General features: G+C 41.5%; 1 protein-coding gene across 4 annotated transcripts in view; it reads left to right on the top strand.

Annotated features, from left to right (window-relative positions):
* Positions 1–13,170, top strand: part of ACSL4 (acyl-CoA synthetase long chain family member 4) — a 79,592-nt gene that overhangs the window by 32,133 nt on the left and 34,289 nt on the right. For 2 of the 4 annotated variants that reach the window (XM_049107941.1, XM_035711539.2), the window contains exons 2-5: positions 7,113–7,643; positions 7,892–8,069; positions 9,242–9,351; positions 9,472–9,610. In XM_049107941.1, coding sequence (XP_048963898.1) covers positions 7,293–7,643; positions 7,892–8,069; positions 9,242–9,351; positions 9,472–9,610 — 778 coding nt within the window. In that variant the 5' untranslated portion in view covers positions 7,113–7,292. The remainder of the gene's footprint in view (positions 1–7,112; positions 7,644–7,891; positions 8,070–9,241; positions 9,352–9,471; positions 9,611–13,170) is intronic. The other 2 variants (XM_025431460.3, XM_025431461.3) reach the window with 2 other exon arrangements.

Here is a 13,170-nt window from a genome sequence, read left to right as displayed (position 1 = left end):
GAGGACTGAGCATGGTGCCTAGCTCAGAGTAAATGCTCAATGGGTGGTTATTAATCTGATCTCCATGCAGAAGGGTAAACTGCAACAGGAACCGAGAACTGTTTTATGACCAAAGATGATGGCCTGCCCCTTCCTGGCAGCCCTACAAATAAATTCCTTCCTTGATTTCAAAGAAGCACAATGTAGAGTTCATGTCCTCCTAATGGGTAGAGCAGCAGGTATCACTCTTCATTCAAAGGACAGCATACTTTTACAAGAGGCATGGGTGAAAAAGCATGTAGTACCAACTACGTAGCCTTTGTGCTTTTAGAAGAGCAGTCTTATACTTCTGGGCAACAGGTAGTTTTTCCAGTTTTATATTTTCTGTTAAGCAACTAAAAACAGGTTCAAACTTATTTTAGGGATTTTAAGACCGTACCCTGTTCCAGAATGTTGACACGGACAAATGACTTTTTTTTTTAAAGAAGCCACCTTAGTTGGTGGCTTCCAGGCTGTTGTACTTGCATACATTTTTACTTTATTGTTCAGAGCAATGCTTTATCTGTTCTTATTTCAGTCACCAGGTTTACTGCACTGCAAATGGGTGGAGGGACTGTTGTCATTGCTGAGTGTTCTGCAGCAAACTGTAAACTCTGTCTCATGGAGCTTATGTTCCAATGGGGCCATCGATAACAAATATGAAAAGGAAAGCAGGTGTTGTATTGGCGATAAGTGCTCAGGAGCAAAACAGAGCAAGAAAGGGCCTGGGTGCCATTTTAGGATTGCTGGAGAAGGTGATATTTGAATAAAGACAAAAAAGGAGGTGGAGGAATAGGCTCTGCCTGTGTCTTGGAAGAACATTCCAGGCAGAGAGGAAAACATGTACAAAGGCCCTGAGGCAGGATCCTGCCTGGTGTCTTCCAGAAACAGTAAAGAACAGGTTGAACTAAAGCAGAATGAACCAGGGCAAAGCCTGGGAGATAAAGTCAGAAATTTCAGAGAGAGTGGAAAGATCCCGTAGTCTCATAGGGCAGAGTGAGGACTAACTTCTGAGTGGGGCGTACAGGGATCCTTTGAAAGGTTTTGAGCAGACGACTAATATAATCTACCTTACCTTTTCACTGGAGCAGTCTGGCTGCCAAGTTTTGAATTGGTTATAAAAGTGAAAGCAGGGAAATCAGACTGGTAATTGCATCTATTTAGGTGAGAGATGGTAGCGGCTTATACCAGGATAGTAGCAGTGGAGGTGGTGAGAAGCAGTTGAATTTGGCCTGTGTTTTGTAAGTAGAGCTGGTAGGATTTGTTGCTATGAAGTTGGGTGTGGAATGTGTGAGGAAAAGGATGCAAAGGAGGGAATCTCTAAGGTTTTTGGTCAGAGCAGCTGGAATTACAGAGCCAGGCAAAACTGGGTGGGATAGGTGTATGGCAGGACAGTCAGTGGCTCAGCTTTGACCATTCTAAGTCTGAGGTACTTGACTGAGGGATCTGTTGAGGAAGAAGTTGGATCTACAAATCTGGTGTTTGAGGAAGACTTCCAGGGTAAGGGGGAGAAATCTGGGAGACCTCACCATGTACATGCCATCTAAAGCCATGGAACTAAATGAGATCACCATGTAAGTGAGTGAGAGAAAGCCAAGAGGGGGTTCAATGACTGAGGGCTGTTGCATTTAGAGGTCAGGAAGATAAGGAAGAAGCAGCAGAGAAGACTGAGAAGGAACAGCTCGAGAAGTCAGAAGAAAACAGGAAGAAGTGCAGGTTCCTGGAAGCCAAGTGAAGAAGTTTCAGTCAGGAACAGAGCGTCAGCTGGGTCAAAGGCTGATGATGAGTCAAGGGAGATCAGGGAACCTTAACTGACCTTGGGACGTGAAGACATGGAAGTCACCTTGATCAGAGCAATTTGTGGAGGAGAGTGTAAAAGCCTGATTAGTAGGTTCAAGGGGAAATAGGGGGAGAGAACTGAGAGAGGAAGAACACAGGTGATTCTCAAGGAGTCCCCAAGAGAAGAAGAAATGGAGCTGTGGCCAGAGAACATATAAGAGAGGGAGTGGTTTTTAAGGTGAGAGAAATAATAGCCTGTTATGCTAATGGACATGATTCAGTGGAGCAGGGAAAGTTAATGGAGTGTGAGAGGGAAGAGTCCATGGAGGAGCATCACCAAGTGGGGAGGGGGGGACACGACAGGGCCGTGGAGCACCAGTGGAGGGGTTAGCCCTAGCCGGGAGAGGCACTGGTCCGTGTACATAGTCTTGGGAGAGAAAAGAGCACGTGGCCACAGATGCAAGAAGGTGGGTGGGTACAGTGGTGGGAGCATGTGCAAGTTCTCAGACTGTTGCAATTTTCTCAGCAAAACAATAAGCCAGCTCAGCAGCTGAGAATGGGGATGGAGGAGGAGCAAGTGTTGGTGGTCAGAAGAGCGAGGAACCAGCACGAAACACAGGAGGAGAGCAAGCCAGTGAATGGAGTGGTATGGTGCAGTGGTTTCCTCGCAGCATTGAGGGCTGTCGTGGGTATAAAGCAGGTGGAGGGGGGGGGAGCAGTACTCCGCACAGTCCAGTTTTTCTCCAGCCAAATTCAGTTGCATGGGTGCAGGTGCAGACTCCAGAGGAGAATTGGATTTAACCAGGTTGTAGTTTTGCCCAATAAGGACAACAAAGTGAAAGGGGGCAGGACGGTTGAGAGTGTATTCCAGGGACTGATAATTATCACCTGTGGAATGTAAGCTGGCTGTGGGGAAGGATTCTGCCAACAGTGCCACAAAGTAGATAATGCAGGTAATATTCCTGTGTTTATACATGATGCCACTGACTGAGAGCTTTTATGTTAGAGGTCATAAGACTTGTTCGGAGTCCCACTTAACAGCACATGTGAGGTTGGACCCAGACCTCCTACCATTTCCCACCCAGGAAATCAGATTTTCTCTTCTGTAGAGAACAATTCACTCCCCCTTAATATAATAGGCAGGTGTTGAATCTTGAGTTGCTAAATCATCATACACATGTGTCTGTTATAGAACTGCATGCTAGTAAATCTGGCTCTCAAAAATTCAATTTTCCCACTAACTTAGATCCCGAAAGTGGAGCAGCACTTGACATGGAAAGCATTAAAGCATCTGCTACACTACTTGCTGCTTCTCACGTCCATCCTGCACTCTTTGGCCTCCATCTGTTCATTCATCACTTTGTTCTCTCTTTTAGGACTGTCCTCTTGTTCCAGTCATTTTCTTTGTCTTTTGAAAACATACTATCCTTCATGCCTACCTCAAGTACTATGTTTTTTTTGTGAAACCTTTCTGGATGGTTCCACTTCCTCCTTCATCTCTTTTTTTTATCCCTCCCAAACTGGATGCAGTATCCCCCCTCTTTTGAATATGTTTAGCATTTTGTTCTTAAGAGAGATATATAGCTTATTTTTTTTCAGTAATCTCTACACCCAACATGGGGCTCAAACTCAGGACCCTGAGACCAAGAATTGCATGCTCTTCCAACTGAGCCAGCCAGGCACTCCTTTTATGGCATATATTATATTCTATATATTTGTGAACTGATCTCCCTGTCCTCTACCACACATATGAACACATGTGTACATGCATATAAAATATTGGGGGCATGCTTTACTCATCTTCGTATCAAGTGCTCAAAACTTACACACGGTAGGTGTTCTCATCTTTAAAAAAATGAATTTATCAATGGATGTGAGTATAACCCTGGAAAACCTTTGGCAAGGAAAGATTTTCAAATGACAAGCAAAACTGGGCAGAGGCTGGCCAGTGGGCTTGCAAGAGTACCGGATTTATGGACGGGCCTTGGTTACAACGTGCACTCTGCTATTCATTCACCAATATCAGTGGTTCAAACATTCAGCTGAACTGGGGGCTCCAAGAAGTCCTGTCAGGGGCTGCCAATCCTCTCCCACCAAAGCAGCTCTGCTTTTGGCTTTTGTCTCTCTATATTTGTGTTTTCCATATTCGCATAAGATTTTATTCCAATGGATTACCCATGCCCCCCTTGCCACTACCAGAAAGAATTTCAGAATGGCTGGAGTAAATAATGTCTCTGATCTCTCCTCACCTAAATGTTCTTCTCGGCTTGCCTATTGTGTGTGTGTGTGTGTGTGTGTGTGTGTGTGTGTGTGTATCTGTATCTCTATATTAGGATTAAGTGGAAGATGTTTCCTGACCTCCAAGGCTTAAGGCAAATATGTGTAAAAGAGTAAGTGTATATACCATGAATGGCTAAAAAAATGTATAATACAGTTAATCGAATTAGGTTATAAGCCCTTTGAAAACTGTCTTCTTTATATATCTTCAGCCCCAAGTCTGACAATTTCTCAATTGAAGGCAAGACTTTTTTTGATCTTCTGGTATTGTCTTTGAGAATTTATATATTGAAATAAACATTATTTTGTCTTGAATTATTTTCCTTTTGGTACTCCTTTCTATCACTAGTAGGGAATTATTTTTTAGAATTATGCACATAAGTAGGTTATCATATGTGACTACTCTTTAAGATTGTAAGAGCATTACAGAATAAATGTTCTGAGAAAGGTGTGGAGTTTGATAGGGTTGAGAACTACTGGTCTCTGCCATATACTTAGGTGCTTAGATGTTTGGTAATATAATCAAGGATCAAAATGAGTGGTAGACATTTCAAGTGATGTAGCAAGTTAGAAAAAGGAAGGATTATTGTGAATTTGGGTTGTAATGAAATGGGTGACAGAGAGAGGTTAGAGGGGACCTGGCATACTGAGGACTTGGACACCATGATAGACAATTGACATACCTTATCTTGAAGAAATGAATGGCCAGAGTTGTCAGACTGAGGAAACAATTTCTACCTAGGGTAAATCACAAAATTTAAAGTTGGAAGGACCCCGAGAAATCATCTAAGCCAGCAGTTCTTACTTCAGGGTTGGTATCACCCTCTGCGGTTTGTGGAGGGATTTTCAGGAACCCCCCCTCCAATTATATATACCATTTTGCATAGCTTGGGTATATAGGTCTCATTGGATTCTTTTTTTTTTAAGATTTTAAAAAAATTTTTTTTAAAGAATATGAGGTTTATTTTTTTAGAAGATTTTATTTATTCATGAGAGACAGAGAGAGAGAGAGAGAGAGAGATGCAGATATGCAGAGACACAGGCAGAGGGAGAAGCAGACTCCATGCCATGCAAGGAGCCTGATGTGGGACTCCATACCCGGTCTCCAGGATCACACCTTGGGCTGCAGGCGGCGCTAAACTGCTGCGCCACCGGGGCTGCCCCAAGATTTATTTATTTATTAATGAGAGACACAGAGAGGCAGAGTTATAGGCAGAGGGAGAAACAGGCTCCTCGCAGGGAGCCTGACGCGGGACTCGATCCTGAATTCTGGGATCATGACCTGAGCTGAAGGCAGGCATCCCCTCATTGGATTCTAAAAGGGTCCATCACCTCTGTAGCAAAGGGCTACTGATCTAGTCTGATATTAAGCTCCATTAGATTGTTTGGCTCAAGCTTACACAGCGAGTTTTAGTGACAGAGATGGAGATCGAAACCCAGGTCTTTCCACTAGTAGTTTCTTGCTTATTTTACCCCCACTGAGTTTAAGGACATGCACAAAACCTGAGGCAGGATTAAGCTACCACTTTATGGTAATTGGTGTAAAAACAACTGCCCTGGGTTCAATAGTCTATTCCCACAAGAGTTGCAGAAGGATGGGCTTCAATTTGTCTCTTCAAAGTGAACTATTATTTTAATTTTTATAGTTGAAATACGCCGCCATTCACCAAAATAGCTTTCTCAGTTGAAGGAAGGCCCAGCCCCCTGTGAATTATTATTACCCCTAAGGCCATTGCTGTCCAGTTGGCACTATTTCTCTGACCTGCAATAGCCCCTGGTTTTGTGCCCAATCAAATCAAAATTACTTTGTCTGATCTGTCAGATCCTGTACTACCATAAGCTCTTTAGTCAATGTGCATGCACTTTGTGCCCCATTCAGGCTAGTGAGTGCCTCCTTATTGGCACTCTCCAGCCCCTCAAAGCCCTTTCACTCCTACCTCTGTGTCTCTCCATGTGGCTTCCCTGCCTGGAATGCTCTCCATTCTTTCTCTCCTTTTCTGGGGCCAGTTTAATAAGTCTCCTCTCCACAGAGCCTGCTTGCCCTCCCTCTGAATGCCTGTTGCATTTATTGCATGTACCACACACCATTGCACTTCACTCTTTCTGCAAGGCTCTTCCCTGGAAATGTTTCAGCGGTGGTTGCTCTGGGAGTGGGGTTCCTGGCAGTCCAGGGTGGGGCCCTGGACACCCCCAGGCCCCAATTAAGCCAGAGCAGTTCTGCTTTAGTCACCTAGGTGGGAAGTCTGCATGAATTTTTATTTGAAGAAGTGGTTTAGCTGCCCCCCCCAGCCCCTGCCCCACCAAAAACAGTTTGAAAAACACTGGATCTGACTTGTGTGCTGATTGCCTCATAAAGTGCTGACTGGTCATGAGCAAGGGCTGGGGATGACACTAGTTTGGACCCATGCTTCTGCTGTTCCCAGGCACTGGGTGCAATTCTGAGCACAAAACGAACACTTAGGAAATGACTTGGCCATTATACTGCTTAACAGTTGGGGACGGATAGGAGCTAGTGAACAGCATTACCTCAGAAATTGACCTTAACGAGAGCTCAGAATAGCATTTCTGGGTTGATGGTTGGGAAAAAAGCATAAATCGGGGGGGGGGGGGAAGGGGAGGTATTTCTCCCATTTCAGGTACAAAACCTAACCCTACTTAAATCTACCCAGTTTATCTACATATTTAAGAGAAACCTCATTATTGGCATTCCCAAGGTTCAACCAAACTTTACTATCCCTGCCATATGTTTGTATAAGCATGAAAGTAGTGTCACTCAAGTGACTTGCAGAGTGATGTTCAGAGTAGAGTATCCCTAAAAACCCAGACAAAATTAAATTCAGAAGTTTATGGCAATGCTTAAAAATGGAAAGTGCCAGTCTTTCAGACCAGTTATTTCAACTTTCTGTATCAGATCAATGATATAAACTACTGAAGACCTGAGTATTTAAATCAATATTGCTATCAACTTGTTAATGCTCTTGTTTTGTTTTGTCTTTTTTTTTCCTGCTCTCTGCCTGGTTCATTGTCTTCACCTACAGGTGTACTTTATTGTCAGCTTCCAAAGATTACTAACTTTTATCTGTATCATTAAAATTGAACTGCCTTGGCTATACTGCTACTCTTACTGCTGCTTCCGTTATTGCCTTCTTCAGCAAAATAAGGCTTTCTGCAGCCAAAGAATAACAAGAAATAAACACCACTGTAGAAGCCTTGCCACTATGAAACTTAGGCTAAACGTGCTCACCATTATTTTGCTGCCTGTCCACTTGTTAATAACAATATACAGTGCCCTTATATTTATTCCATGGTATTTTCTTACCAATGCCAAGAAGAAAAACGCTATGGCAAAGAGAATAAAAGCTAAGCCCACTTCAGACAAACCTGGAAGTCCATATCGCTCTGTCACGCACTTCGACTCACTAGCTGTCATAGACATCCCCGGAGCTGACACTCTGGATAAGTTATTTGATCATGCCGTGTCCAAGTTTGGGAAGAAGGACAGCCTCGGGACCAGAGAAATCCTAAGTGAAGAAAATGAAATGCAGCCGAATGGAAAGGTTTTTAAGAAGGTATGGCATCTTTGTGCTTTATAATTTTTCTTTGAAGGGGAAGGTATGCTTCCCTGTAGCATACATCAAACGCATTTTTAAATATGCTGCTATTCCATGTAAATATGCTGTGTAACCAATTCACAGAAGGTGCTCACAGCTTCTGTATATTTACTTAAAGGCAGTTTTAGAGTTCTATACTTTGAATAGCCTTTTAATTGCTTGTTTGAATAAATATACTCATATTAGAGCATGTCTCCATTTAACAGTTAATTCTTGGGAGTTATAAATGGATGAGCTATCTTGAAGTGAACTGCAGAGTGAATAATTTTGGTAGTGGACTCACTGCACTGGGACTGAAACCAAAGAACACTATTGCCATTTTCTGTGAGACCAGGGCCGAATGGATGATTGCAGCTCAGACCTGCTTTAAGTACAACTTCCCTCGTAAGTGCCTTACATTTTTGGAAGGGGAGGAAAGAGGTTTTTAGTAACATGTGAAATTGTCCTGCAATCCTATTGTTTTCATGGTAGGTGGTCTTTAGCAATTTTTCTGCATAAGTTCTATACATAAAACAGTACATGCTGAGGTGAAAAGCTCTCTGATGATTCCTGTTAAAGAAAGTTAATTTCTTAGAGCCAGTATGGGAATTGGCAGCTTAATGGACACAATTTAGAATTTTACTTTTCAATTGGAAGTGAATTATACCTGAAAGATTTGGGATTTGGGGGTATGATTTAGGAAGCGACACACAAAATAATGATTAAAACAAACAATCATTGCTTAGGATTATTCTAGTTCACTGCTTCATTTCGAGGCCTCCTCTTTGACTTATTCCATTTTACATGTGAAATGAGCACATAACAGCTTGAACTGACATTAGATATGATTGCCAAATTTTTATCATCCCTATACTTACTTTTACAGTTTTCTGGGTTTGCAAAGTCATTTATCCAACTCCAAAGTGGAAATTATTATCTCCCACAGGACAAGGGTAGAGCTGAATTTCCAATCTGATCTAAGTTTAGCAGATGTCCCTTGATTCTAACTGATCTTGGTTTCAGCTTAGGTTTCCTTTGTCTGGTAGCTCCAAAATATAGGCCCACCCACTTACAGCTTGAAGGTCACCAATCAACTTGGACACTGGGCCCACTAAAAAAAACTCCCTAAAAGGAATGATAACATGATTCTGACTTAAGATCCTCAGTCTGAAGATTCTCAAGGACTTACCCATTTTTTGGTGCTATGACCAAGGAAAGCGCTTGTCACAGGGTAGTTCTAGGTGGGCTTGGTCTGACCTAAGTTAAGAGTTCAGCCAGAAACTTATGGGCCTTGAGAATCTTGATTGACTAATTTTTGAACAGTTGTAGCACTTCCAGTATTGCTGCATTTCTTCAGGTTTAGGATGTTAGAATCCTGAGAATTTATTTGTAAGGAGAAATTGGGGCTACCAGGAAGTTTCAGGCAATATTTAAAGGTAATAGTGGAGACTATGAAATCTAATGACATTATAAAATGTTTTTGCATCCATGAGTGTACCCATCACAAAAGGCTGACTTAAACAATGTACCTCATAAATGAGTATCAGTTAACATGTGTTTTATTTTTTGTTATGTAGTTGTGACTTTATATGCCACACTTGGCAAAGAAGCTGTAGTTCATGGGTTAAATGAATCTGAGGCTACCTACCTGATTACTAGTGTTGAACTTCTAGAAAGTAAACTTAAGGTAAATAAAATTTTTTCTTTGAATTCATGGTAGTGTTCTCTGACAGGACATGAAAATGCCCAATAATTGAGTTTATTACAGGCCTGCATTTAATAGCTGAATCTTTTTTCTGCTCAACAGACAGCATTATTAGATATCAATTGTGTTAAACACATCATTTATGTGGACAATAAGACTATCAATAAAGTAGAATACCCTGAAGGATTTGAGATTCACAGCATGCAATCAGTAGAAGAGTTGGGATCCAAGCCAGAAAACTGTAAGTAAAGCAATGAAACCAAAATGTATTAGTCTACTTGAGGTTTATCTCAGTAGATTAGGAAAAGGAGTAATCGAAGTGGAAACTAAACTTCTTTGATTTAAAAAAAATTTTCTTAAATGTTTATCAAGGCCATATATGATTAAAGTTTTCTCTTCTTTTCTCCTCAAAGGTAAACAGTCTTTTAAAATTTACTAAATAGGAATAACCTGGGTGGCTTAGTTGGTTAAGCATCTGCCTTTGGGTCAGGCCATGATCCCGGAGTCCTGGGATCGAGCCCTGCATTGGCTCCCCCCCAGCCCATGCTTGCTCTTTTTCTGTCAAATAAATAAAATCTTAATAAAATAAAGTTTACTAGATAGTTAATGTATTCAGTGGTTCAGACTTTATGGCAGTTGCTGCCAAACTTCTTTTTTCCAAGTAACCCACTAACTTTCCAACTTGGACCTCACGTAAAGAAAAGATCTCAGGCCTTCCACTCAATAGCCTTTCTTCTTTTGAATTGCTTAATGCTAGTGATTTTTTAATGATGTATCAGAGGACACAAAGCTGTTTGCCAAGCTCATGCTCAGATTTATGCCACCACTGAGATGGCATTTGATACTTCATTTGAAACAAGTAGATGTGCCTTGTGGCAAAATGTCAATTGGTCATCAGGACAGAGGGTTGAGGAAATTAAAGACTCCGTTTATTTATTTTTTAAAAGATTTTATTTGTTTGAGATAGGGTGAGAGAGAGAGCACAAGCAGAGGGAGAGAGAAAGGGAGAATCAGATTTCTCACTGAGCAGAGAGTCCAACATGGGGCTTGATCCCAGGACCACAGGATCATGACCTGAGCCAAAGGCAGACACATAACCAACTGAGCCACCCAGGCATCCCTAAAGACTTCATTTAAATAGTTTCTTTCCTTATGTTTAATGTGAAGATCACAATAGTCTACTAGTTGAGAAAAGGATTCATTTTGATAGGAAAAAATGTTGGTTGAACCCCTCTTTACCTTCTGAGTATATGACCACTAGGGACCGAACATGTTTGCAATAACAGAGAGAGACTCTAGCTTTTTACCCAGTGTGGAGAATAGCATGGAGGCTGAGGCTCTACCCTACTTTGCAAGCAAACGAGTGAGCCAGCCACAGCTTCTTGGAGGTCCAACATTCCTGAGTCAGAGATGAAGGACAGTTTTTTAATTCACAGCAAAAGCAGTAGCCAGACTGTCAGCATTTGTGTTGCTTCCCCACATTCCAGTTTTCATACAGCAGTGTGAAGAGGGTGGGATGATACCCATACCCGCAGTCAGTCGTGCTACAGGAGAACAACCATGAGATCAGGGAGCCCAAATATTTTATAGAGGGCAGTATGACTGCCCTTTGCCCTAGAGAGAGAGATTATTTTTATTGTACTGGGCAGGAAGCACATCTACTCTTTGGCTCTGCAGGGAGACACGGTCTCCATTTTCCAAAGCTGTTTATTCTGCACATATCCTTGAAAAGATAGTCTGGCACCCAGTCACTGTCTCTGTTCACAAGATACGCAGAAACTCAAGAGACCCATAGAGAATTGTCTATCAACACCAGACTGACCCTGCAAGATTGAGGTCAACTGGGAGGTCCTTATTGATACAGATCTGTTGCCAGTTCTGTTGATTCACCAAAGGATTTTGGTACGAAATATAAGGGGTATTGGTCCTTTTTTTTATGATAGAGAGAGAGAGAGAGAGAGAGAGAGAGAGGGGGAGAGGCAGAGGACACAGGCAGAGGGAGAAGCAGGCTCCATGCACCGGGAGCCCAAAGTGGGATTTGATCCCGGGTCTCCAGGATCACGCCCTGGGCCAAAGGCAGGCACTAAACCGCTGCGCCACCCAGGGATCCTGGGTATTGGTCCTTATAATTTTATGTAAGAAATAACCTGATAGACTACATATCCCACCTAGTTCTGTTTCTCTCTTTAGTAATGAGACACATGTATTTTTTGGTGATACTTCACCTTAGTAGGTTATTATGATAACAGGAAATGAAGTGTCACATGTCTTGAGAGTGAGAAGCCTATCTACTGCTATGGCTTCCATTAGTCATCAGAGAAAGGCGGCGATTCTTATTTGCTTGATTTTTATAAACTGACAGTAGAGATATTTTTTTAAGTTTTATTTATTTAAATCACCTCTATACCCAACATGGGGCTCAAACTCACAAGCTCAAGAGTCATGTGCTCTTCCTACTGAGCCAGCCAGGCACTCCGACAGTAGATATCTTTAAGGATATTAGCATTACCCAATTTAAGTAAAACTTTATCTTTGGTTATTGTGGTGGTAAATCACACTTTAAATTTTTAAAGTTAACTGGTACATAAAAATGTAATTCATTTTTGTTAACGGATTTTTAAAAAATAGAGTTTATTTTGTAGAGCGGTTTTAGGTTCATGGCAAAAGTGGGGAGAAGATACAGAGGTTTCCCATACACTCCCTGCCTCTACAATGCATAGGCTCCTCCATTTTACCAGCATCTCTCATCAGAGTGGTACATTTCTTACGATTGATGGATCTACTCTGACACATCATTATCATCCAAAGCCCATAGGTTACATTGGAGTTTACTCTTTGTGCTGTACTTTCTGTGGATTTGGACAAATGTATAATCTTTGGTATCACCATTTTAGCACCACCACTACAGGATCACCATTATAGTACCACAAAGAATATAAGCTGATTTTTATTTTATTTTTTTAAAGATTTAATTTATTTATTCATGAGAGAGACACAGAGAAAGAGAGAGACAGACAGACAGACAGAGACAGAGACACAGGCAGAGGGAGAAGCAGGCTCCAAGCAGGTAGCCTGACATGGGACTTGATCCCAGGTCTCCAGGATCATGCCCTGGGCTGAAGGCAGCACTAAACTGCTGAGCCACCCAGGCTGCCCTATAAGCTGATTTTTAAAAATCTACCAATCTTATAAAATGTTTATTTAATTTTGATAATGTGACTGTGGATTCTTGGCCATTTTGGTGTATCCTGCAATTGAAAGGAGGTTAAAAGCTTACTACAATATACTACCTTGAAAGTGGAAGGCTCAGTGTGCTGTTTAAAATTAGCATGTTAGAATTGTGGAGTTGAAGTCACCTGACAGATCAAGTCAACAACAACAATGGAACACAAGGAAATGGAGGGAAGTGATGGATGGAGAGGTCTGTTATCCTGATCATGGAGATGGTAGCACAGGTGTTTGCATATGTCCAGATACCAAATTGTATGTGTTAAATATGTGCAGTTCTTTGTGTATCAAATATACTTCAATAAAGCTATTTTTAAAACATAGAAGCAGTTTAGATAAACATTCTCATCCACATAACACTTGTCAGCCCATAGTAGATAAATTAACAGCAAGAAACAAATTTATGTCACATTACAGTTTTAAAATACTGACATATCCAGCATTTGCTTAGAGTGTGCATCTAGGCACTTAATAAACAGGGAGTTTCAATTTTACTCAACTGTTAGTATCGTAGAATGACAAAAATGTAATGTTGATAATATCAGTTCTCTTTACTGGTAGGCTAGAAGATAC

This window comes from Canis lupus, chromosome X (assembly GCF_003254725.2).
Source record: "Canis lupus dingo isolate Sandy chromosome X, ASM325472v2, whole genome shotgun sequence".
Taxonomy (NCBI): Eukaryota; Metazoa; Chordata; class Mammalia; order Carnivora; family Canidae; genus Canis; species Canis lupus.
The sequence above is the reverse complement of the archived record's forward strand: the minus strand, read 5'-3'. Positions and strand labels throughout refer to the sequence as shown.